General features: G+C 43.2%; 1 protein-coding gene across 2 annotated transcripts; it reads left to right on the top strand.

Annotated features, from left to right (window-relative positions):
• The first annotated feature begins 531 nt into the window (after positions 1–531).
• On the top strand, positions 532–25,544 carry LOC109751316 (WD40 repeat-containing protein HOS15). 2 transcript variants are annotated; one of them, XM_020310210.4, is made up of 14 exons: positions 532–844; positions 2,701–2,846; positions 2,916–3,258; positions 4,998–5,080; positions 5,178–5,224; positions 5,639–5,786; positions 6,001–6,064; positions 6,308–6,466; positions 6,548–6,669; positions 8,164–8,238; positions 23,743–23,796; positions 23,879–23,952; positions 24,843–24,917; positions 25,005–25,544. In XM_020310210.4, the coding sequence occupies exons 1-14, from the start codon at positions 784–786 to the stop codon at positions 25,222–25,224; spliced, it is 1,671 nt and encodes a 556-aa protein (XP_020165799.1). In that variant the 5' UTR covers positions 532–783; the 3' UTR covers positions 25,225–25,544. The 2 variants fall into 2 exon arrangements, with proteins under 2 accessions (XP_020165799.1, XP_020165804.1); XM_020310215.4 differs by having other exon boundaries at positions 625–844; positions 2,728–2,846.
• The last annotated feature ends 1,287 nt before the right edge of the window (positions 25,545–26,831 follow it).

The raw sequence follows: 26,831 nt of genomic DNA, 5'->3' as shown, positions 1-26,831 counted from the left end.
ACAATCACACACACCAAAACGTAGAGATTAACACCTATGTAGTCAACCAAAACATCGATAGGCAAGAAGAGAGAACCTACACATCAGACATGGACGCATCAGGAAGCAAGATGAATTGAGCGAAGTTAGGCAAGCGAGAAAAGGGTTGTCCACTACAATGATAAGGGGAAGAGAATGACACGAAGTAATGATGAGTTGATGACCACAGACCATCCCCGTGAGAGCAGAGAAACTGAGGCCCGTTTTATCGGGCCGATTAAACAAGGAGGTGTCCAGGTCGATCATTGAAGAAGCTGCTCAGAGACATGGAACAACTATAACGCACATGATGACACGATAAATAGGCTATTGTGTGCATAATAGGGTGATCGAGCGATCTGATGCGTTGGCACGCAGAATCCGATGGCTGACTAGCTTAAATCTACTGTTTTTTTTTCTTAATTCAGAACGTTTCATATATGACGGTTGATAAATAAAATAACCATGTACAAATAATTCTTAGTATAATAGTAAAGCTGGCGTAATGGCGTTGGACTGTTGTTGGCTGAGGAGTTGCGGAGTTCGCGGCTGTGGAGCACTTCCGAACAAGCCCTAGAGCCAGAAGAGTAATTTCATATTTGCATCCCGCTCCGCTTCATTCCCGGTTTCGCACATCGATCCTCGTTCCTTGCCTCGTCCCCTCTCCGTCTCTCTCTCTCACATCTTCCTTCTTCCCGACTCCCGACCGCATCACCGCACGCTGCGCGCCCGCTACATCCGGCGGCGCTCTCGCGTTGGCCGACGATGGGAGCGATAACCTCGGCGGAGCTCAACTTCCTCGTCTTCCGCTACCTACAGGAGTCCGGTCCGTACCTAGACCCATTCCTTCCTGCCACGTTTTTATTTGGTTATTAAGTCGAGAGAATCTGGCATGCTTTGCGCGGATTTAGGGGTTAGGGGCCTTTGTGCTGCAGATGGCGAGATTTTGGTGGATTTGCGTGTTACATAGGAGAATAGGGATCTGGTAACGCTGAATGCTGCATATGATGCGTCTAGAGTTTGTGTTTTGCGACTTTTAGATTGGGATTGTGGTTTCAGGTTTTGCAATGCTATTTCTCTTATTAATTAGTACCTTTAGTTTTCATTCCTTTTCAGATTAGGGTTTTAGATAGCTTTGTTCATATAATCGCTTACTACCTCTCTCTCAGTTTACAGGGCGTGCGTGTACCCCTAGGTCATCAATTTGACCAACCTAATACAAGTCATATATTACAAAAAATATACCAACATAAACTTCGGAGTTTCTACTTTCAAAAGGTATAATTTTTGTGTTATATAGTTTATATTAGGGTGATAACATTGGCAACCTAGATATACGCGTAGGACTTGTAAACTGAAACGGAGGTAGTAGTTTCAGGAAATTAATTGTGCTTTTGGTGCTAATTCGTCCACCTCTGCGGCAGTATTGGTTTTACTGACCTCAAATGCAGAAATTCATACAATCCCTCAGAAGACAAAACCATCGAAATAGTGCTATCGGTTGTTTCTTATTTGGGTTCTGTTGATTTCTTTAAGCACCTGTTACTCATCGGTGCATTGTGGGGACGGTTTAATGCTGGGATTTCTGAACATTTTTCTTTCGAGATTGTATTTCTGAACTTTTTTCTTTTGATATTGTATTTCTGAACTTTGTCCAGCTTGTCATGCTCTACTGTGCAGCTGTTTGTTACTCCCTCTGTTCCATAATTTGATCTAAAACCACCACAATAGTTATGGAACGAAGGGAGTGTTATTCTTTAGGATATTTTTTTGTACCCTTCTAGAATTGCTGGCATATGTAGTTATTATATGGTTGAACGCATGGTTTTCTGTTCTCATTGATAAGGCCATGTTTGGTTCTCGGGAAAACGACAGAAAAAGCAAAGGAGTACTGTTCACATGGGGAATTTTCCCTTTGTGCCGTTTGATTCATGGGAACGACCATAGGAATTCTACAGGATAGGGACGCGTTTCCCATACTTACTAAGAAATTCTTAAAAATTGCAAACATCCACTCCCGTTTCTTTTTTGGCTCTTTGCTTAAGACCGAGGCACCGCAACCTCCGTAGCAGTGGCTCACTTGGTGCCATGGAGCCCTTCAAAGAGACAGGGGAATGAAGTCACGGAGTGCAAGAAAGTTCCAGGAGTCGTAGGCCAGGGCATAGAGGGGCTCTGTCAATTATGTAAATGGTATTGTGGCAACAAGCTGAACATGGTACTGGCAGAGGTTTGTGTGCTGGGCGCCATTGTGAAGAGGGAGGAGGGGGGGGGGGGTGGTGGTGGTGTTCTGTTGATGAACTGAGGATGAGGATAAGAATGATGTATCGTGTGGTGGAGAAATAACATGTTTTCTTTTCTTAAAGCATGCCTGCGATTGTTGTTTGGTGTATATATATGCAGGGAGCCAAGGAGCATCATTCGTTAGCTCACTGAAGTATGAGCTTAAGATTTAATTATTTTCCCTAAATAGTTTCTTAATGTGGTGTTTACAATTATGCAAGTACTTCATGTGCACAAATCCTTTGTTTCACTTTCCTGCTTGTGATATTTTCCTGTGTTTTTGCAATCCTCTGTTTTGAATCTGGATTCCTTCCCTATTCTTGTATTTTTTTGCTATTCCTGTTTTTGAATTCCTGCATTCCAAAAGGGGCCTAACTGTGTCTCTTCCAACTAACTTTCCAGGTTTTGTTCATGCTGCATTTACTTTAGGGTATGAAGCAGGGATACATAAAGGTGGGATAGATGGAAATGTTGTCCCTCCTGGCGCTCTTATCACTATCGTGCAGAAAGGCCTCCAGTACATAGAATTAGAAGCAAATACTGATGAAGTAAGTATGTTCATCTCATACTTCTAGTGTGGCTGATGTATGGTACATCATGCACTTTTCTTGTTTCAGAATGATCAAGAAGTTGAGAAGGATTTTGCTCTTCTGGAACCTCTTGAAATCATCACAAAAGATGTTGAAGAGTTGCAACAGATTGTGAAGAAGAGAAAAAGGGAGAGGCTTCAAATTGATTGTGACAAGGACAAGGGGAAAGCGAAAGAGTGCATTGAGGAGCATGAACACCGTCTTGGTGGTGAACGGGAGAGAGAGCGCCATGACAAAGAAAAAGACCAAGAGATGGAAAGAGATAGAACTGAAAGAGACAAGGTGCAAGAGAAAGAGAAGGAAAGGGAAAAACAACACACAGAGCATATTGATAAGGTTAAGCATGAAGAGGATCCCCTTGCCAGTGGAGGTAATTTATTTTTAGCTGTTCCGTTCCCGTTCTACCACTCCTTTTTGCAATATATTTTAGCTAACTATTAGTAAAACTCAAATGACTATATGCTGGATTATTTCTGGCCCATGTATAATGCTTCATAACTATAATTGATTTATGCTGTTGTTTTCTAATTTTGGTGAGCACTGTTTAAATGATAGGGCTAGCAAGTTTTCGCGTGATGCAATAATTTTACAGTTCTTGGTGTAAACAAGTAAACATTGTGACACAACATGCAAAATATTGTAAAAGAGTAACTCAGCATGCAAAATATATATGTAGGAATGCTATATGGTAAGCGTTAGTGTAGAATGGGGTATTGTACACCCCTAGTAAAATAGTGTACGGAATTTAGTAGTTTTGGATTAATGTAGTAAAACAGTGGCCTGGATAGTAGAAAGATTAATCAAAAGTCACTACATTTTGTAGTTTGTACACCATTTTACTAGGGTTGTAGAATAGCTATTCTACACTCGTGGCATCTTTTAGGTTTGCCATTGATTAGTCTTTCATTTGTCTAATTGCACTGAGACTAGTCCATTACCACCTGATGACTTTGTACTGCATACTACACTTGAACCTGACTAATCATGCCTGATGCCCATGATTAGTACTGCATGCTACACTTAAAGCTGACTAATCATGCCTGATGCCCATGATGAAAAAAAAAGGGTAGCCCGGTGCATGTAGCTCCTGCTTGCGTAGGGTCCGGGGAAGGGTCCGACCACTTTGGGTCTATTGTATGCAGCCTTTCCCTACATTTCTGTAAGAGGCTGTTTCCAGGACTTGAACCCGTGACCTCATGGTCACAAGGCAGCAGCTTTACCACTCCGCCAAGGCTCCCCTTCTTGATGCCCATGACGAGTAGTAACAAAATTAAAAGTTGATACTGTGTATGCATCCTTTTTTTTTTTGCGTTCATGGGGCATTTTGTTTTTAGGGAATCTTCGTCTTACTCACCAACCAATATCTTTTTGGTATTATAAATAGTTAGGAAGCTATAGCATTTTCATACATCTAAGGTTAAATTAGAAGGTTAACTATTCATGATGTGACGTTTTGATACCCCTGCTCAGCTGGATCCATATTAGTGTGAGCATTACCATGGTTCATTAATTGAATCCCAATAGAGGGCAGACCTTTCAACGGAGATAGCATGGGGTGGTATAGTCGGGGGGGGGGGGGGGGGGTAATAGCAACCGGGTGGTAAAAAATCTGCGTTAATATATGTATGCATATATTCTAAATGTCAGATGTAGCGGCTGAAATAGCTGATGTATTCTGCAAATACTGGTACCCACACAAATGACACTGACTCAACTTCGTGGTCCAAAATAGGCTTTATGATCTATTCCACCATGATTTTCTATTCGTAGTTCCTGATATGTATCCATACAATAACTCTATTATCGCCGTCTCATGGACGTTGGAGCTGATTTAGGACAATGTCCCCTCTTTCTTGGACATATCATCCATCTTATTAAAATAAGATGATACTAATGTAACTCTAGGAGTAACAGTTTCTGACTTATGATTTAATGCAAGCAGTAGCCCCCTGTGAATTTACTTTTTCTTGGTATCTCAGTTTCTGTATTAGCGTTTCAGAGAGCTTCCCGTTATATCATGTCTCAATATGTTTAAAATTTAGTTGTGTGGAGGACCAGGGCCTTATTCATCGTACTATTGTATTGTCTACTGATATATAGTTACCTCAGGTCCTAAACCAATGGATGTAAGTACAACTCCTCATGAAATTTTTAGTGCGGATGTAACCGTTTTGGAAGGACACAGTTCAGAGGTTAGTAGGTTCTTCTAGTCTTAGATGTTTTTCACTGTCAAATAGATTCATCAACCCTCTTATAACTTCCTGTTTCTCTTGCATTCGTTTGCTTTAGGTTTTTGCTTGTGCATGGAGTCCAGCTGGTTCTCTTCTAGCTTCTGGGTGGGTCATCTGCTCTATTGTATAGATAGTTGTGTTCTTGTATTGACTTGTAGTTGTAGCCCCCTCACGCGTTCAGTTTTATCATGGCATCAAATTGCCAAGTAATTTATATGTTAATAATTATAGTGTCTGTTGTTTTGATTATTCTTTTTGCCCAAGTCTTTTTGAGATGCATGCTGAGTTCCTGATTGCAGCATGACCTGTCAAGATCGAAGGAGTGGAGATCTCCTTTCCTTGTAATATCTGGCTTCTCAAATTCAAACCTGATAATTTGCATTTTCCTTTCATATACTCATTCTATCCCATCCCTCATCGTATTTGTGAATCTCTAGTCTATATTTTCCTTCTTGTAGTTACAAAGTTGTTTATTGTATGCATCCTCGTTGGGTTATACTGCTATTTTGTTCTTGCTAGGTCAGGAGACTCAACTGCTAGAATTTGGACAATTCCTGATGGTCCATGTGGTTCCATTCAATCCTCTCCTGCAAGTGGTCATGTTTTGAAACATTTTAAGGGTAGGACCAACGAGAAGAGCAAGGATGTCACCACACTTGACTGGAATGTAGGTTCCTTGATGCTGTATACTTTTCTATTCATAATTCCTTATTCGCTAATTGTGTTTTGGTCAAAATTAATCTAGAGTACAATGTTGTATTGGCAGCCACATCTATTTTGGCCAACTTGTTCATTTTTTCATTATCCAATGCCACCTTTCACCTCTAGGTTCATTACTAAGCCATTTTATCTTGTAAAATTTGGCCTGTCATCCATGCCAGGGGGAAGGAACACTATTAGCCACGGGCTCCTATGATGGCCAAGCAAGAATATGGAGTAGGGACGGTAAGAAGTCACTATCTTGTGTGTGTGGGTGCGCGTGCAGTGTGTGTGTTAGCCTTTGCCTTAAACTCTGTTTAATAGACATCGATAATAAATTATTTTCCCTAATATGGGCTTGGTCAATAATTTCATCTTACCCGAACAAGAGTTGTCAGAACTTGGATGGGCCTTAAAGCATGGTCATAGTGTGCCTCCTGCTGATTTTGTGCATTCTTTCATTCTTATCTATCTGAACGAATATTTCAGGAGAGTTAAAGCAGACTTTATTCAAACACAAGGGACCTATATTTTCTTTAAAATGGAATAGGAAAGGTGATTTTCTTCTAAGTGGCAGCGTAGACAAAACTGCTATTGTCTGGGATACAAAGACATGGGAGTGCAAGCAGCAATTTGAATTTCATTCAGGTATAGTTTGCACGGTCCAGTTGTCTTTGACATGACAAAATGTGTAGCACAGAAACTAACTTGTCCTCGTTCTTCATGTAGCTCCAACACTAGATGTTGATTGGCGAAACAACAACTCTTTTGCAACATGCTCAACTGATAACATGATCTATGTTTGCAAGATTGGGGATCCACGCCCAGTTAAAACATTCAGTGGCCATCAAGTAAGATTTCTTAAACATGACATGCTATTATGTGCTAGCAAAGTGCTTGTGTGTTGCTACAGAACACAATGAATGGGCGTATAGAGGCATTGATCAAAGGCATTCACCTTTGGCTCACAACAAATGTCGGTGTCTTTCTCCCGCTTCCACCCTCTGCTGCAAATGCTATGCACCCTTTTGATCCTCTTTCTCCTCATAGTGTCTCCTTATCTACCCTTATAACAGAAGAAGACAAAGAATTGTCATCCTCCTCCCTTCATCCCTACCTGCCCATCTCTCGGTTCTGCCATTATATCACCACTCCGCTCCGCCATCGTCATGCAAATTGCTTTAGCAGATAGAATAATTTGATCTTTTTCATGTCTGAATAGAACATCCCGAAAATGAAAGAAAGTTCAAGACCTTTAGTTATTTTCCAATATATCACAGGGTACTTTATGAAGGCTCATTCAAACTATAAAAATGCTTTTCATTTCTAGTACAAACTTGAAATATAGCCGATAGTCGGTAACATCACATCGTCTTGGTTCTCAAACAATTTGGCCAGTCAGGTGATAAAGAACAGAGATAAATCTTTTCCTGCATCTTTGGCACCTACCATCCAGCTGAACCCAAAGTTCCACGACAAGCTGTGCGTAGGCATCGTGAACCCCGGAGTAGGTCTTTATATGACCGTGTCGTGGAGTGCAGTATTGCTCAAATCCCACACCTCGCCTGACAAGTAGGAGGATGGTATCGACTTGGGATGGCTGTGGCACCAAGGTAGACTCACCAGTCGGTGCAGACCGACTCCACCAAGTTCTGTCAGCTGCAAGGTGACCCATCTAGAGGATGCCGTGCTCCGGCAGCAGTGAGCACGGAGAAGGTCACCCTCCGGCCATGGCAAGCTTGGGATAGTCCAGATCAGTCTCCGACGAGTGGGGAGCCACATGAGGCCATAGGGATTCTGTGGATGGTGGAGGGAGGCTGCGGCTGGGTATGCTGGTTCATGGGGTTGTTGTAAAGATAGGCTTCTTGGGGTTTGAACTGCGAAATTCTTTCTGTGTTGCGTGTGCCTTTTCTTGGCTTGATCCTTACAACCAAAAAACTGATGTGGAAATTCTCAATAGTATTCTTCCGCAGTTAGTAAGTTCCCCAAAGTATGAATATTATATTATATCAAATGAAAATCATTTCATGTTGGTGGGTTAGTTTTACAAGTCATCCTTTTTTCCCCTTCATATTCTAGAATAACCGATCAATTAATTCCATCTCTTCACCATTTTGTTTGGATGACTATCTTCATTTGTCCATACATAAATTGCTTGGCTACATAATTTTAGATGCTACCGGGGATTACTGAGTATAATCACCGAGCAGCTATTAGTTATATAGCTTCATAATGTTTGTGCTAATAAGTTACAGTACCATTCTTGTCCATGAAAATATAATTAATATTTTTTTACTTAAAAAGTATTGGCGTAGTAGCCAGCTGACTATAAATACACTGTCCAGAGTGAAGTTAATGCTATCAAGTGGGATCCAACTGGTTCTTTGTTGGCTTCTTGTTCTGATGATTGGACTGCAAAGGTATCATCTTGCTTTCTGTACAGTAGTTAATAGTTTTTCTAGTTCTTGCACCATTGTGTACAAGACATCACGAACTAATAATTCAGGCTCCCTGTTGGCTGTTTTGTTTTGGTTATTTTTTCATTGTCTTGCTATTGAGTAATGTATTACTGTATGTTATCTTGCATTTTCCATTTTTTCCTAGATGTATAAGTATCTCAACTGTCTATTTGAGTGGAACAAACACCTACAGCCATTAAACTATTTGGGACGGTGCAATTTTGTGCTTTAACTCTGAAAATACTCATTTAAGTTAACAAACTTGTCTATATGGTGCACAATCCTAAATACACGAGGCCTCCGTAACACATATCTGATAGCTCCGGTCCACCAGTTTACTCGTTGGGGTGTAAATAGGGGATTGGAAACTGCAAAAAAGCCTCAAGTCTTCCATCAATTTTAGGAAGCTGAGGAGCAACTGATGCAAAGGACGACGAGCTTACCTTTACAGCCTGCATGCCTGCCCCCTTGTGGAGGTGATGTTCGTGGACAGCGGTTTGCGCACAGAGAAGAGCTAGTTGCGAGGGTTTGAATGGTGATGCAGGTTTTCCTGGCCGTGACAGATGTTGCATGAGAGCCTGGCATATGGAAACATGCTTGCATCGAGAGATGAGAGCATGGCTAGGGTTCGTCAAAGCAAGGACTTGTCTTCTTGTACGCCCCCTTTGCCATGTCCTTGGTCACATCCGCCATCTTGCTGTTGATCACGATGACAACAAAGTATCCCGACGACAGCTCTAGCAGGTTCGGATAGGCAAGGTGTGCGAAAACTCAGAGCTCTCGAAAATGGAGGGATTCGGACAGTGAGCCTATGACAACGAGATTGTCACACCTTGCATGTTGTGACAACGAGTGTGATGGCTTAGACTCTCGAAACTGGAGGATGTGGTGGTGGTACTAACGCGCCACTGTGTTACTAGGTAGGAGGAGAAGAACGGTGGCGGAGAGCAGCGTGGAGACATTGGGTTTGGCCACAAGGTCGTTTGTCCGTGGGGTTATGGGCCATGAGCTTCTGGAGAACGTGAACTGCGCATCTTCGTGCTCTTTGCATGATTACTTGTCTTGGGAGGAGGGGGGGGGGGCTGGTGTTGAATAAAATATATCAAAAATTAATCCTTTCTAGTGGGAAGGATTTAAACTAAGTACCCCTAGTTGCATGCAAGTCTATGAAATTAAGAGCGGAAGCAAAGTTTGCAATAAGTGAAGTAGTAAGGGGAAGAGATCGCACACAGGTGATCTTACCTGAGGTTTGGATTGTTGGTGCAATCTTACTCGTTGGCGGAGGTTTGTATACAAAATCCTACAACCACAAAGGTCTTGGCTCGCTATGCCACCAAGGGCCTAGTCCACCTATTCCACCATGGCAACCACAAAGGGAGCCTCACTCGTGGTAGTCTTCACACAAAGAGACGCTCTCTAGGCCTTTACAAACTTTGTGACTCTTTCACACATGAAGGCTCTCAAGTGACTCTAACCATCTAGGAGGCGCACACCCTCCAGGAGTAACAAGTGTTGGGATTTAGGTCTAACCGTCTAAGAGCATCTCCACTCGCGCCCCCAATAGCGCCCCCCAGGACGCGTTTTTTCCCATCGGCGCCGAAAAAACCCCCAGTCACCCCTCCAGGACGCCGAATTTCGCCGGTTCGGGCCCTTTTTTTGGCCCGGTGATCCCAGGCCGAACCCAACGCACGGGGGGGGGGGGGGGGTACTTGCGGGCTCTGGCGGAAGGAAAAGCGGCGCGTGGGCCACCACTGTCAGGTGACAAACGACTTCTCCCCGCCCAGATTCGACCCCGCGCGCTGTAGGACGCCACTTCCACTTTTGCCGCCGTGCCGATCCCGGCGCCGCCCACCTGCCCACAGCCGCTGCTCCGCCGCTAGAAAGGCCATTTCCCTGTCGGAAAGAGAGGGTTTCGCCGCGGCAGCCTCCATCCCGCTCTTGGGCGAGCTTTCCAGCGCTCCGGCCAAGCAGGCGGGGGATACCGGCGGCTGCGCACCCACCACGCCCGCCAGGTGTTCGGCGATGGACTCCGACGACGAGGAGGCGTTTGCGGCGCTGCTGGAGGAGGAAGACGAGGCCGACACCTAGGACGAAGAGCACCTCATGATCCTCGCCGCTCTGGCCAGCCTGTTCGCGAGCAATGCAAAGCCGCGGCGAGGTGGCTCGGCGCCGGGCCGCCATAAGAGCAAGCAGAGGCATCAACTGGAGGGCTATTGCTTGCTCTACGCCGACTACTTCGCAGACGCTCCACTGCACGGCGAGAAAGTATTTTGGCGCCGTTATCGGATGAGCCGAAAGCTCTTCCTCAAGATTGTGAATGCCATCCGGGAGTTCGACAGCTACTTCATTTGCAAGAAGGATTGCACCGGCACAGTGGGATTCTCCTCACTTCAGAAGTGCATGACAGCTATGAGGATGCTTGCATACGGAGCTCCGGTGATATACTTGAGGACTATGGACGCATGGCCGAGTCCACCACCATTGAGTGTTTGTACAAGTTCTGCAGGGCAGTGGTGGCAGTGTTTGGACCACAATACTTGCGATCACCCAATGCTGAAGCATGGTTTTTGAGTCGCTCGACTAGTCGATGAGTCGCAAAAAAATGTCGACTCAACTTAGTGTCGACTCGAGTCGCGAGTCGCGACTAGTCGCAACTGCAGGCTCGACTTTTTCCGAGTCGCTACCCCGACTCAAAAACCATGTGCTGAAGACACCGCTCGGATCCTAGCACAAAATGCAGCAAGAGGATTTCCTGGGATGCTTGGAAGCATCGACTGCATGCATTATTTGCTTGGCAGGGGATGTACAAATGCACCAAAGGAGCTTGCAGTGTGGTACTTGAGGCAGTGGCCACACAGGACCTCTGGATTTGGCACTCCTTTGGTATGCCAGGAATTCACAATGACATCAACGTACTGCAGTGCTCGAATGTCTTTGCCAAGCTTGTTGAAGGTCATGCTCCTCCGGTGAAGTTCGACGTCAATGGGCGCCACTACAACAAGGGATACTACCTAGCAGCTGGCATCTATCCGAGATGGTCCACATTTGTGAAGACTATCTCAAACCCTGTGCCAGGAGGCAAGAACTCCTACTTTGCCAAGTGTCAGGAGGCTTGCAGGAAGGATGTCGAGCGAGCATTTGGTGTGCTCCAATCTCGATTTGCTGTTGTCCGGTACCCCGCTCTGACCTGGTCGAAAGATCAAATGTGGGAAGTCATGACTTGCAGTGTCATCTTGCACAACATGATTATTGAGAGCGAGCAGGAAGAGCTAGTGTTTGACACTGAACCATATTACAAGCAGGGTCCTCTTGCCCAAGTTGATCACCAGCTACCGGCATCATGGGCTGCCTTCCTCAATATGTGCCAGGAGATCCGAGACCCACAGGTGCATCAAGAACTGCAACACGATCTGGTGGAGCACCTATGGAGGCTCAAGGGCAACGCCTAGTTCGACGTGTGATGAACTATGAGTTTTAGTTTGTGTTTGAATTATGAGTTTGCTTCGTTGAACTATTTTATTTGTATTGATTTCTGTGATGAACTATGTGATAAAAATTAGTTTTTGTTGAATTTGTGTCGAAGCACGCCGAATTTGGGCCTAATTTGCGCTGACTTTGGGCCGAAATCGGCGGCTGGGGGGGGGGGGGGGGAACTTGGGGGGTCGGCTGGGAACCCGAGCCCCCCCACGCCGAATTTATCGCTGGTTGGCCCCCAAGTGGCGCTATTTCAAGCCCATGGGGGGCCGAACGGCTGGAGATGCTATAAGTTCTAGATGGGGTGGAGAGGGGGAGGGGAGGGGTGAATAGTCCTACCAAAATCCAAGAACAGATCACCTACTTGGTGAAGACTTTGGTCTAGGATCTGTTCTTGGATTTCGAACCAAAGTACTTTGCTTGTGCCCCTCTTCATAGTATGGTTGTCCTACACTCAGTGTGAATCACTGGGTTCACCAAAAGCCTAGAAAGTACATACTACAAGGCACAAGCTTGAGGTAGGGTCACCATTGATATTCCACTTATAGGCAAGGACTCGTTTAAGAAAATTAGTCCTTATAGCCAATGAGTCCCTGAAATACTCATTGAAATCATTGGTCCTCTGATCTCAAATGGTTGCCATAAATCACCAAAACCAGTAGGGTATCTTGGAGATGCACTTTCACAAAGCAAGGCCACTTGAATGAACTCCCCAACAAGATCTTCAATCAAAGCTCAAGAACCCATGGATCTATCTCTCAAGAATCAAAGATAGGTTTACATTACAGTACGAGAGTACGAGAGGTGAAATGCAAAGCAAAGGGCTTTCTCAACGAGAGAGAAGAGGGTATGTGAGGGTCTCCACAACTTCGTCCATAAAGCCTCCTCCCCCACTCAAGGTATGTGAGGGTCAGTTTATAAAAAAGGTGAAAATCTGATCGTTTGAATAGGAGAAACACATACCAGGACAAGTTCAGTGTTTAAATCTAGAGCCCTGGAATTGTCCAAAGTACTTGGAGGTACCGGACTGTCCAGAAGCATCTTTGATTTCAGAGGTGCGAGACAAAAGATTTCTTAGAGGTACAGGGACTAGCAGAGTACCCTATGGAAATGAGCTTGGCAGAAATGGTTAACTCCCAGCTCACTATAGCTCAGGAGCACAAAATCTATACTGGAACAACTGGCTGGAGCAAACTATAACCGCTCAAGAGTGCCAAATAAGAAATAGCTCGGAGGTACTGGAGCTAACAGAGGTAGTTATAAAACACAGAAAAGCTTTGTTCTGGATGGAACCTTGGAAAATCGCCAGTTTGCTCAGCAGAACTTTCACAACTCACCTGGCTAGGCTCCACCGTCCGACTGGTCTGGAGCTATTGGGAGAGAGTAAAATGAGATGGATTAAAGAATTTGAAGTTGAAATCTTAGGGAGCGCCTGTAGTTATTATATAAGGTGTTCATCCCTAGATCTTTTGCATTTGACCCTCTTGATAGCACAGTTGTCCTTGGATTCAATGTGGAATCTTCGATCCACCAAAATCCTAGGAAATTGCAACCTAACTAAGAGCCTTGGGCTACAATCCACTTACCAAATACTAAACCTGAAATATACTTAATTGAATGTCTTTTCATCAATCACCAAAACCCACAGGGGGGATATATGCACTTTCAACGATGCCATGCAAGGAACCTCGAGATTGATGCTGCCATCAGCAGGTGCTAAAACAAAATGCTGAAATCAAAGCATTGAAGAAGACCCATGCCACAGTTGCGACCCGTGAATACTCAGCAACATGGGAAATAGTGATCATCTCCATATTGTAGTTAAATGATCAAATTTAAAAATTGGAATTGATGCTAGGATTTAACATCAGCGTACCTGACAGCATGAGGCAACAGTCTTCACGTGTGTGCGCTTGCAAACTATGGACGATGCGGTGTTTGCTCGGAGCCTCGGATGCGGAGGCGAAAGTGTTGCTGTGCGAAATTGATCCATACAGCACCACAGAATCCTCGCTTTCGTGGAGGTAAACCGACCGTTTTTCAATGCAAAACGGCAAAGATCAGCCAAACCCTAGGGTTGCTAGGGCTAGGCAGAAGCTACGAGCTAGGTGCTGGAAAGAAAAGAACGTAGGAGAAAAAGTAACGTAAGGTTGTGAAAGGATCGATTGATTGCCCTTTTTCCAATCGGCCAAGGCCTATATATAAGGCACGCAGGACTTTGCGTTTGGGAGCAGGACTCCAGGTCCAAACCGAACAGGTTTTGGCCACTTTAAGTTGGTTGCCATGTATACAGAAAAAACCTGCCTGCTAGCCATGTTCCCCTGCCATATCTCGTACAGGGCTTCATTGGCCTATAATGGAAATAATAAAATATTCTGTCCAGGACACTAATCATACCAGATAATAGAAGTTTTATACTAGTTGCCTTGTTCACTTGCGCCACCCTCCATCCAGATGTCTTCCCTTCTACTTTTGCCCCAAGGAAATAACTTGCTTTGCCTGACTTGGTGTCTCTGCACTGAACATTAGCATATACACTAATCTGGCAGATCAAATAAACTTGGTAGCCAAATTATACCTGCAACACATGCCCCCCTGTTTTTGGTACACTTGTATTCACCAAAAACACTTTAATAATACTACAGAACAGTGTTGACTGCTTTCACTGGTCACATTACTACTCAAGGTGACATACAAATAACACATCAGCCAAATTTTACTTAGGGCGATACTTGAAATCATATCGGCCATATTTTGCTCAGGGTGATATCTTAAATAATATCGGCCATAGTGCCATCAAGCCTCTTGCCACATGCTAGGATAATACTTCTTCAAATATTTTCCATTGAGTGCTTTAGGCAATTTTTCCCCGTGTAAAGATTGTACAAAATATGAATTCCCAGGAACAATTTCTAAAACCCTATATGGGCCTTCCCAACTCGGCGACCATTTGCCGAATTTATTATTTCTAGTTCCAAGAGGCAAAATCGTTTTCCACACTAAGTCTCCTATTTGAAACGATTTTTCCCTCACTCTTTTATTATAAGCCTTAGCTACTCTTAATTTTTCTTTTTCAATTTCTCGTAAGGCTCTTAGTCTTTCTTCTGGAACATCATCAATTCTACCCATCATCAAATTATTATAGTCTACAGCCGACAAATCATTTTGTCTGGCTACTCTAAGAGCTTGCAAATTAACCTCGACAGGTAACACCGCGTCCTGTCCATACACTAACTCATATGGCGTCACTTGAGTTGCTCCATGCTTAGATATTCGGTGAGCCCATAAAGCTTCTGAAAGTACTTCATGCCACCTTCTTGGATGCTCCTTAATTTTCTTCTTTATAAGCTTAATCAAAGTTTTATTGCTAGATTCGGCCTGCCCGTTAGCTTGAGCATAATAAGGCGACGAATTTAACAACTTAATTCTAAAAGATTCGGCAAACTCACGAAATTGATGAGACATAAAAGAAGAACCTTGATCAGTAGTCAAAGTCTGAGGAATACCGAATCTGCGAATAATATGCCAAAATTAATCACTTCCTTATGGGTCATATTTCTCAAAGGAATCGCTTCAGTCCATTTGGTAAAATAATCTGTAGCTACTAGAACGAAGCGATGACCTTTAGATGAAGCAGGATGTATTTGACCAATAAAATCTAAACCCCATCCTCTAAACGGCCATGGCTTAATAATGGGATGCATCACAGCTGCAGGTGCCAATTGAACATTTCCAAATTTCTGGCATTCTTCACACCCTATGAAAACAGTCCCCTAACATCGTTGGCCAATAAAAACCTGCTCTTTTTAATAACCATTGCATCTTATGAGCCGACTGATGTGTTCCGCATAGCCCTTCATGTACTTCACCCATAGCTACTCTTGACTGATCAGGACCTAAGCACTTTAAAAGTAATCCATCTATTGTTCGGCGGTACAACTCATTATCTAGCAAAGTATATTTTAAAGCTTGTCGCCGAATTTTTCTATCTCTTGTTTGCCCAGGATCCTTTAGATGATTAACCAGAGGAGTTCTCCAATCACCTGATTCTAAATTAGCTGCTGATTCGGTTATTTGTGACTTCTGCACCGAATCTTCTTTGCTATGTACTACTTGCTGCTGGATTGAACAAGGACCTGCTGCATCTTTTAGCAAATTAATAGCCAACAGATCAGCATTACTATTAACAGCATCTAACATCGGTTTCTCTAATATGAAAAACTTTCCCCTACTGATTTGGTGTCCGGATGCCTGCTGCGCTAAGCAATTAGCTCTGGAATTCTCTTCCCTAGGTATATGACTGATAGTGAAAGTATTCAGAGACTTAATTATATCTAAACATCGGTCCAAATAGCTGTTTAATAATCCATCAAAACATTGAAATTCACCACCAATTTGCCGGACTACCAGAAGTGAATCTCCAAAAGCCTCTATATCCTTTACACCCATATCTACTCAATTTTGTAAACCAAACAACAAAGCTTCATATTCAGCTTGGTTATTTGTACAAGGATATTCCAAACGGACCGATGTTTCATAAATGACATTGTTTGGTGAAATTAAAACATTACCAATGCCTTGTCCCTCCCTACAAACCGATCCATCAAAATAAAACTTCCACGGGCACACACTAACATAATTAACATCTTCTTCATCCTTAATCCTATGATCAACAATAAAATCAGCGATGACTTGACCTTTCATAGCACGCAACGATTCATATGCCAAGTCATATTCTATTAGTGCATAAGCCCATTTTCCAATCCTACCACTAAGAATCGGCTGCTGCAGCATATATTTAATCACGTCGGCTTGGCAAGCTACTACACATGTACTATAAAGTAAATATGGCCGAAATTTTGTACATGCATAATATAAAGATAAACATAATTTTTCAATAAACACGTACCGACTCTCAGCGTCAAGCAAGCGGCGGCTCAAGTATGCAATGATGTACTCCTTCCCGCCGTTCTCTTGTGCTAAAACTACGCCGATCACCTTGTCTTGTGCGGCAATGTATAACCTGAACGGCACACCAGACTTGGGTGCTCAAAGCACCGGAGGACTTGACAAATACCGTTTTATATTATTAAAAGCCTCTTGCTGTTCTGCCCCCCAAGTAAATTCGGCTTCATGTTTTAACCGAAGTAAAGGAACAAACGATTCAATTTTTCCCGCAAGGTTAGATATGAATCGTCTCAAGTAATTAATTTTTCCTAACAATTTCTGCACATCCCTTTTACATGTGGGCTCCTCCAATTTTCTGATTGCCTCTACCTTCTTAGGATCAATCTCTATGCCATGCTCATGAATTATAAAACCTAAGAACTTACCAGCCGATACACCGAAAGCACATTTGAGTGGATTCATTTTCAGCCCATACCGACGCATTCTTTCAAAAGCTAATCGCAAATCGGCTAAATGATGATCAAACCCATCCGATTTAACAACTACATCATCAATATATATTTCTAATACGATGCCTAGAAGATCATGAAAAATCAGATTCATAGCACGCTGATATGTAGCTCCGGCATTCTTCAATCCAAAAGTCATAACAGTCCACTCAAATAAACCAACAAAACCAGGGCATCGAAAAACAGTCTTAAACATATCTTCTTCGACCATAAATATCTGATTATAACCAGCATTACCATCTAAAAAACTGATTACTTTATGTCTAGAAGCATCGTTAATCAACATGTCGGCTATAGGCATAGGATATTCATCTTTAGGGGTAGCCTTATTCAAATCCCTAAAATCAATATATACTCTAATCTTATCAGTATTTTTCTTTTCAACAGGAACAATATTAGAAATCCATTCTGCATATCTACACGGCCGAATAAACCGAGCTTTTAACAACCGATCAATTTCATCTTTGATGCGGTCATATATACTAGGATTGAATCGCCTAAGGGGCTGTTTATGCGGCCTAAAACCAGATTTAATAGGCAATCTGTGTTCAACTAAGTCCCTACTCAAACCGGGCATCTCAGTATAATTCCAAGCAAAGCAATCAACAAATTCCCTAAGTAATGCACATACCTTTCCTCTCTGATCGGCCCCCATATTAGCACTAATAAATGTAGGTCTAGGGACACTTCCATCACCAATATCAACTTCCTCAAGTGGGTCAGCCAATGAGAATCCTTGTCCAAGCTTCTCCATGTCATCGAAATCCTCAATAGCTTCATGCATATCGTTCTTTCCTGAACGATACTCCTCAACACGCCTTTGCATCCATTTAACACTATCTTCCTTATTCATTGTTCACAAGGATAAGTCATTAAGCCGAGCTACACTAGCCGGCTGTGCATGTACAGGAACAAAACCATCTCTGCCAATACTAATATAATCATAATCTGATAAATCTCTACCTGTCAAGCATCGTATCTCACCGTGTTGCCAATCGACCGGAGCCTCAGCCAATGCAATGCAGGCCGAATTATCCGCATCAACCACTTCAACATCATCATCAACCCACTGAATCAAACGTTGATGTAGAGTAGAAGGGATGCAACAATTTGCATGAATCCAATCACGCCCCAAAAGAATATTATATCGGCCTTTGACATCAACAACGAAGAAAGCAGTCGGCAATGTTTTGCTCCCAACCGTGAGCTCCATAGAAATAACACCCTTAGCTTCAGACAAGTCTCCTGAGAACCCACTAAGTCCCATATTGGTTTTCATTAGTTATTCCTCTTTTCGGCCCAATTTAGAAAAAACCGAAAAAGGCATGATATTAACACCGGCACCGCCATCAACAAGCATGCGACCAATAGGCTTACCATCAATGTGACCCTTGATAAACAAAGGCTTTAGGTGTTGTCCATGCTTCTCTGGTTTCTCAAATGTAACACTTTTTGGGCCAAGAACAAGCTCTGCAACTTCAGCCTCTTCAGCCTTAGGCGCACGAAATTCAGCGGGCAGCTCAAATACCATATTAATGTCCATATCCGCAGGCATATCCTCTTTATCCCCAGAGTTTCCATCCATGACCATGTCATCAACAATGTTGCCTTCCTCCCTTGCGATGCGCTTCTCTTTCCAAGTCATATTCAAAGGCACCATTGGTTTATCTTTATTGAACCACTCGTCGCGCTTCTTCTCAGCTAGTTCCTCTCTAATTTCCAATGCCCGCAGCCGCTGCACCCATCTTTTCTGAGTATGTGTGAGCCCCGTTGGGCACCATCGAAGCTTTGGTTTAGTTCCTGGTGCCACTGACCTAATTCTGCTGCCCCCCGAGTTCGTCGGTCTGGACTGATGTGCTGCTGCTTGGGGAGCAAACATTCTGTCTTTGGCTGAAAGAATTCTGTATTGATCAGTTGTGCTAGCGGTCCCATCTTTCTGCATATTGGGACCCAAATCAGCATGTGAGTTGCTTTCTTTTGCTGGAATCTCCTCTTGCTGCGATGTATCAGGCCCCTGTTGCTGCAATGCATCATTACTAATCTTTTCTGAACTGAACCAAATCTGAAACCTCCAATCATGATTGTTTCTGGATCAGGGGCAACACCTGCAGCTGATTTGAGCTTACCATTATCAACATTAAGAGCAGCACCCAGCCCAGGTTGGTTTGTAATAGCACAACCAGACCTACATTCATCATGTTCAACTGATTTTTTTACATCACCCTTAGATCTGACCGGTACCCATGCAAACTTCTGGCCACCTATGTGAACCTTGCCATCCGCATTGTGTCTAGACAATCTGCTCTGCGCAAATCTTTTGCTGGATGAGCTAGCTTCAGCCCCTTTGCTTGAACCATCTTTACCTCGAACCACAATAGCATCACGTGATCTTGCTTCATGACTAAATCGAGCCCTTTTCTCATGCATGTTTGGTCTGAACATAGGCCTAGGCAGGATCCATCCTGGTTGAAAATAACCTGCTGGCCCTATAGGATATGGCGCCCAAGGATTAAAACCCCATGGAGGAATTTGCGGATACATAGGAGGTGCACATCCCCAATATGCTGGCTCCATTGCGAAATATGGCTGCTGGTCATATGAATTTCTTTGCCATTGCTCATGACCGACAGGTCCAGAAGGAGATCTAAGACGTTTATTACCTCCAAGACGGTTAAATACATTGGTGGTCTTGCATGAAGTGTATTTCTCCAACAACATGTTAACTGTCGGCTTTGGCCTCGGAGCTTGTCTCCTTCTTCCATTAATTTTCCACACTCCTACTTCTGGTTTCTTTGGTTTAATCATCCTTGGAGGAGCACTATTATCAACAACATTTTTTTCTCTTGCGGATTCGGTCTGATCCGACCGAATAAGCATTTTCTTATTCTCAAACTCAACCACATTGATAGGAAAAGGATCACTATCGAGCTTCATCTTAGTACCTTCTGTAAATACCAATCGTCCGTCATTAATGGCTGATTGCACCTGTCGACGAAACACATTACAATCGTTAGTAGCATGAGAAAAAGAGTTATGCCATTTACAATAAGCTCTTCTACCCAGTTCTTCTTGAGATGGAATCACATGCCCTTCTTTTATTCTAATTAACTTCCCTTGCAACAACATGTCAAAAATCTTGTCACACTTACTAACATCAAAAGTATATTTGATTTCCTCTCTTTTAGCTGGTGTGGGTTTCAGGGCAGCACATGCAAAAGGTTTTGACTTAGGTGCTCGAACCCATTCGGCCATACAAATATCAACATCATCTTCACTAGCCGAATCACTATCATGCTCTATAACATTAACCGTAGGTTTTTCCTTGTCTTTGTTCTTATTATCTCTAAACCGGCTGTATGGTTTAACTTCTTTAGCACGGTTTTCCTGTGCCCAAGCCTTTTGCAAAACTTGGTTAACATCTGAAAATTCTCGCCCTTCCAATTTATCTCTAATATGAGCAAGCAAACCCGAAAAGGCAAGATCAGCTAAATCTTTTTCGGCTATGGTCAAACTGAAGCATCGGTTTTTGACATCTCTAAATCTTTTAATATAATCATAAACAGATTCACTGTGTTTTTGCTTAACCATTGTCAAATCTGAAAGTCTAAGTTCAGTTTCACCACCATAAAAATACTCATGAAATTTCTGCTCCAATTGAGCCCATGTTGCAATAGAGTTAGGAGCAAGCGATGTAAACCAAGTAAATGCAGTACCAGATAAAGACAAAGGAAATAATTTCACTCTAAAAATATCTGATGTACCAACTTCACTGCATTGTGCTAAAAATTGTCCTACATGCTCAAAGGTTGATCTACCATCTTCTCCTGTGAACTTAACAAAATCTGGAATTTTAAACCCACGAGGATAAGGTGTTGTGTCGAAATATTCAGGGTAGGGTTTTTGATATGCACGTGCTCTACCCTTAGGTTCCAGGCCAAATTCTCTAAGTATATTAGCAAGTTGATCCTTAAAATTTTCAGTAGGCTGCGGAGAACTAGCTTGTGGCATAGATGCACCATAAGAACGTGGCGGTAACTCTGACAAAGAAGTTTGAGCATGATACATTTGCTGCGGAGAACCATTAAAACACGCATCTGGCACCGGCCCGTAAGGAACCCCGGTACCAATAGGTGGCAAGGGTGGTGTGCTATTTGCTACTGTTTGATAGTAGGGTTGCTGCAGATTGGAATTAAAGCCAACACTTCGGTTATTGCTGCTGAAATTTTGTGGAACCGAAGTCAGAGCAGGAGTAGCAGCAGTAGGTACAAAATTATTGGCCGAATTGCCAATGTAATTCTGGCCACTTTGGTTATTGCTTAATGGGATGTGGGGCTGCACAACATTGGGCACTGCAACGGGTGTATGCATAGGGTTAGGTACATTAGTGAACCTACTATTTTCTGGACGCACCGGCTGTTTCTCATAACGTTCATCATTGGCCTGTAGCACCATTGAACGAATTTGAAGAGGCAAGCTGATCTGAATATCCTTATTAAATTGCTCTCTGAACTCATCAAATTTGCTAACTACAGATTCAGTAATCGTGCGTGCCATGTCTGACATTTGTTTGCCGTATTTACTAGCTACAGATGCATCAATTAGATGTGCAATCTCTTCTGTACAAGCAGTTTTACTTACCCCAGCAGGATGACTTGGTGTAGTTACCTTCTGGATGACGCCGTTTCTTGTCCTTTGGAAGCCCGTCAACTTCTGCTTCAGCTTTTCCACCCTCTCTTCCTCAAGCTCCTGTTCAAGTTTCCGCCGTTCATCCTCAGGCAGATCCTCAAGTGTGACGGCGATGATGTTGTTGGGGTTGAGATCACTCCCGTCCTTGGGGTCGGTGCTCATTGTGTTCCTCTTCTTCTTCCCCAGCGGAGTCGCCAATTGTGTTGCTGTGCGAAATTGATCCACACAGCACCACAGAATCCTCGCTTTCGTGGAGGTAAACCGACTGTTTTTCAATGCAAAACGGCAAAGATCAGCCAAACCCTAGGGTTGCTAGGGCTAGGCAGAAGCTACGAGCTAGGTGCTGGAAAGAAAAGAACGTAGGAGAAAAAGTAACGTAAGGTTGTGAAAGGATCGATTGATTGCCCTTTTTCCAATCGGCCAAGGCCTATATATAAGGCACGCAGGACTTTGCGTTTGGGAGCAGGACTCCAGGTCCAAACCGAACAGGTTTTGGCCACTTTAAGTTGGTTGCCATGTATACAGAAAAAACCTGCCTGCTAGCCATGTTCCCCTGCCATATCTCGTACAGGGCTTCATTGGCCTATAATGGAAATAATAAAATATTCTGTCCAGGACGCTAATCATACCAGATAATAGAAGTTTTATACTAGTTGCCTTGTTCACTTGCGCCACCCTCCATCCAGATGTCTTCCCTTCTACTTTTGCCCCAAGGAAATAACTTGCTTTGCCTGACTTGGTGTCTCTGCACTGAACATTAGCATATACACTAATCTGGCAGATCAAATAAACTTGGTAGCCAAATTATACCTGCAACAGAAAGCACGAGCACACATAGGTGACAAATTGGCAAGTGTTTCGTGGGAGAGGCTTTAAGTTTGGTGGAGACAGATAGGTCTTTTCGGGTGGACCAGAACTTAGTGATACTGATGGTGAAGATGGAGGGGTTTGGTGCATATTTTGATCTCCACATACCCCCCCCCCCCCCCCCCACCCCCGCCATCTAGTTTTAGTGGACCAGGCTGTCAGATACATGCCATGTCAGCGGGGGATACAGAGCCCTCTTTTTTTACTCCCACTTTCTCAAAAAACTTATGTTGATATTTTTAAACATAAAATTGGTCAAACTTTATGAAGTTTTGACTTTAGATAAAACTAATATACGAAGATATGGAGGAAGTAGGACCGTATGTGCAGCGCAGCGCATAAATAAGTTTGTTGACCCAGGTGAGCATTTTCCAAGGGACCAAATTGTACCACTAGTTTAATGGTTGTAGGTGTATTTCACTCTCTAAAGTTGTAATTTGATGACCTGTTGTGATTATATGGTTTTTGCCGAGTAAAGCTAAGCATTTTCTCAGTATATACATGGCACCAGTTGTACAATGTGTAATGAAAAAACACAACCTGGTTTACCAGTACAGAATATTTTGTTAGTTAACCTAAATAATTCTTATTTTCTGTTGCTGATGTTTCAAACGATTCTATCTACTTACAGTTTAAAAAAATCAAGTTCTAATCACTCCACAATAACAGGCAATAAATGAGAAACATAAGTTGAGTCTGAAAGTTCAAAATTATAGGGCCATACAGTCATAAATGACAGGCGCCAGGATGGCAGAGAAAATAATGCCTGAATCGGAAGTTCACATTATGCATTGAGTTGTGCTTTTGCACCAGATGTCTCGCCGTAATTCAGTATACATTTCTCATTGTAATTATAGGTGGTTTATGTAACCATATGGATTCACAGTAGCCACTCACGTGGACATGCTTTTTGTGTGGCTCAAGTTGCTATATTTGTTCACACTTCACAGAAGCTGACCGTGCGGAGGTGCTTTGTCTTTTTTTCGTAATGAAGTGTTCCTTTTTCTTTTTCCTTTGTCAGATATGGAGTGTGAAGCAGGACAAATGTGTATATGATTTTAAAGAGCATACCAAGGTTTGTCAAATAATCGTTATCCTTGCTTGATCCCTTGAGTTTTCTAACTTTCTCTCTTATCTGCTCAACTGTCTTTTTGCAGGAAATATACACTATTAGATGGAGCCCCACAGGTCCAGGAACAAATAATCCCAATCAACAGCTGCTTTTGGCAAGGTATAATTTGGGCATTAGCTCAGAGCCTTTAAAGACAAATAATGCCTTTGTATTTTCATTTCTGACAGTTGACTGTTGTTGGGTCAACTGACCGACCTGTTCTAATATGAATTCCTGACGTTTGAATTATGTGCAGCCTTCAGTGAGTAACCTTGACCAGTTAATCCTGCATGAATTAGTAATAATAAAATTGAACATTGTAAAAATATTTTTAATGAAAAATCTCGTGTTACAATTTCTGTCTAACAAATTCATTTAGTCTACTAATCAGCGGTCAAAGATTGTAAAGTTTGACTGAACATTTTCTGGGACATCATGTATTTTGGAACAGAGGTAGTATATCGTAGGAAACTTGATAGTTGCAGTACACTGCAAAGTGGTTGTTCAGTAAGTTCGCTCTCTCCTACCTGCAATGATATCCACTACAATTTTGGAAATTATCGATGGGTAGTGTGTTGGGTGATTAGTCGTTCTCAGCGTCTACTGTAATCCAGTATTAATGCTTCCTTTGTATGATATGGTACACTAGGCCTCGCTTCAGCGAGAACATATCATCTTGTAAGTGGATAGCCAGCGGTAACAAATTAGCTCATGCCAAATCATGATTTGTACGGAACATGTTTATAGTCCAAGATGATATTATTTCAGCATCAACTCGTGTTGTAGGTAAGTTCTTGGTCAATGTTTATTTTGGTACAAACTCCTAGTTCACCATTCAGTGGTTTCAGTGTCTGTTTGATAGCGTTGTTTATCCCTTGTGTACAAGATAGTTGGTAAACTAGCAGAATTAGGTATCTGCATTAGGTTCCTTGCTTCTGAGGACAATTTTGCTACCCCAGCAGGTTGCTTGTGTTTATCAGCAATGATGGACTATTTTGTTTTATATGCAGCGCATCGTTTGATTCATCTATCAAGCTATGGGAAGTTGAGAAAGGACACCTTCTGTACAGCTTGGCTGGCCATAGGTACTGATACTAAGGGAAGAAAATTATCGCGAGTTACTGTGTCACACATAGAATGCTAAATTCTTGTCAATTTACGAATGATTACAGGCAGCCAGTTTATTCTGTGGCCTTTAGCCCTGATGGTGAGTACCTGGCTAGTGGGTCGCTGGATCAAAGCCTACATATATGGTCCGTCAAAGAAGGCAGGATCCTGAAGACCTTCAGAGGGAGCGGTGGCATTTTTGAAGTGTGCTGGAACAAAGAAGGCAGCAAGATAGCAGCTTGCTTCTCCAACAATACTGTCTGCGTCATGGATTTCAGGATGTAGTTTCACCAGAAGATGTACATGTATCAAGCTACAAGGCTAGAATATATGTTCTTCCCATTGGTGGGAAATTGTTAGTCTACTCTAGGTTTTGGATTTAGCTTCCCAGCTGTACAGTAGGACCTGACCGTAGTACCTTGTAGGGCACAAGCCTCACAAAAGAGCATGTATGGCGCGTTGACATGATGATGTTACTGTATTGGTGTTGTAGTATGGAGATATTGTGGTGCAATCAAATCATTTGACTTAGGTGATATAGATTAAGATGGCTACAAGTTTATTGGAACATATGGATATTAATGATAATGTCTTGTTAGGATGTATTTTACATGAATATTTGTAGGAATCTGATCATACGAGTAATTGAAACAGTTCAGCGGTGGGTGGAGAAACAGCTCAAAAGCATACTTTCTGCGCTTTCAAATGATCTACATCAGTCTTCATTCTTTTAAAGCCAATCGCAGTAAATATGTAAATCCTTTTCGCAGAAATTAGTTACTATGGTAATGTATATAGCCTGTTTCATCAATGTTGACACTATCTTTGAGATTCATGTGAGAAGCCAAAGCAAAGAAATTTGCTATTAGCTTTGCTCCTCGTTCGCTGCTAGTCCATCGTCGTTTGCCAGCCCAGTCCTTGCTGGGTTCAACGTTGCCGGTATGGCCAAGGCCAGAGCGAGGGAAGAGCTTGTGCCCCCAGCAGGACTTGCCCGCTGCCGGGGTTCGGCTTCACCCTCCACAGTTTCGTGCGTGGGTTGCTCCGCTTCTGTGGCTACCAACTGCATCATATTCCGCCTAACGGAGTCCTCCGCATAGCCAATTTCATTACTTTCTGTGAATGTTTCCTCGGATGGCTCCTCACTTTGAGTTGTTCTGGTACTTCTTCCGAGTTTACGTTCAGACGAACGGGGATGTCGTGTGCGACCTCGGGGGAGCTATCTTGCAGCTGCGCCCCAACACCAAGCTCTTTGCCACAGACCTCCCAAAATTTGTTAGGGAATGTCATGCCTTGGTTCTATGTTTTTGGGTTTGGAGACAGCCTGCCCGTCTTCGTGAACGAACACCCGCAAAAGTTGGGTCCCGGGCTCCACTGAACCAACTGTCACCGTGAGGCCAAGGCTTTGGCTGACGCCACAACCCATTTGTAGGAGGCCGGGCTGAAGGGAGGCCACGTTATCAGGACATGGGTGGACCGCACGTCCTCCCTCTACAAACTTGGCCGTCCCCGATGTACATGTACACGGGAGCAGCAGACCTGTCGCGGGTGTCGCAAGACGAGCTGGGCCGGAAGAAGTTGATCGCCATCTTTGCACCTTGATCGAGCCAAAGACGATCAAGGAGTCCAAGGTCGTGCCATTGAGGCTTTCAGTGCGAACCACCCATGGAGCCAAGTAAGTGTCAAAAACTTTGCGTTCTTCCTTATCTGGAGCTCGGGGCTTTATCCTCTGCGTACCATTCGTTCTTGTTGTGCAGAAGTTTGTGGCCTTTGAGGCATACCACTCGGAGCCCCATTGCCGGTGAAGGTGGTGGACGCGGCCATGTATGTCTTCATTGATGGAGGCCACCCTTTTTTAGTCTGAGAAGGTTAGGGGCGCACCCCCCCAAAAGGCG

Source organism: Aegilops tauschii, chromosome 2, assembly GCF_002575655.3.
Source record: "Aegilops tauschii subsp. strangulata cultivar AL8/78 chromosome 2, Aet v6.0, whole genome shotgun sequence".
In the NCBI taxonomy this organism is placed as follows: Eukaryota; Viridiplantae; Streptophyta; class Magnoliopsida; order Poales; family Poaceae; genus Aegilops; species Aegilops tauschii.
This window is presented reverse-complemented; position numbering and strand designations above follow the sequence as displayed.

Bases quoted from the DNA above. Each gene is read 5' to 3' on its own strand.
- LOC109751316 (XM_020310210.4), top strand. From the start codon at position 784: ATGGGAGCGATAACCTCGGCGGAGCTCAACTTCCTCGTCTTCCGCTAC. The intron at 2,847-2,915 runs GTAAGTATGTTC...TTCTTGTTTCAG, and splicing joins TAGAAGCAAATACTGATGAA to AATGATCAAGAAGTTGAGAA. The intron at 5,787-6,000 runs GTAGGTTCCTTG...CATCCATGCCAG, and splicing joins TCACCACACTTGACTGGAAT to GGGGAAGGAACACTATTAGC.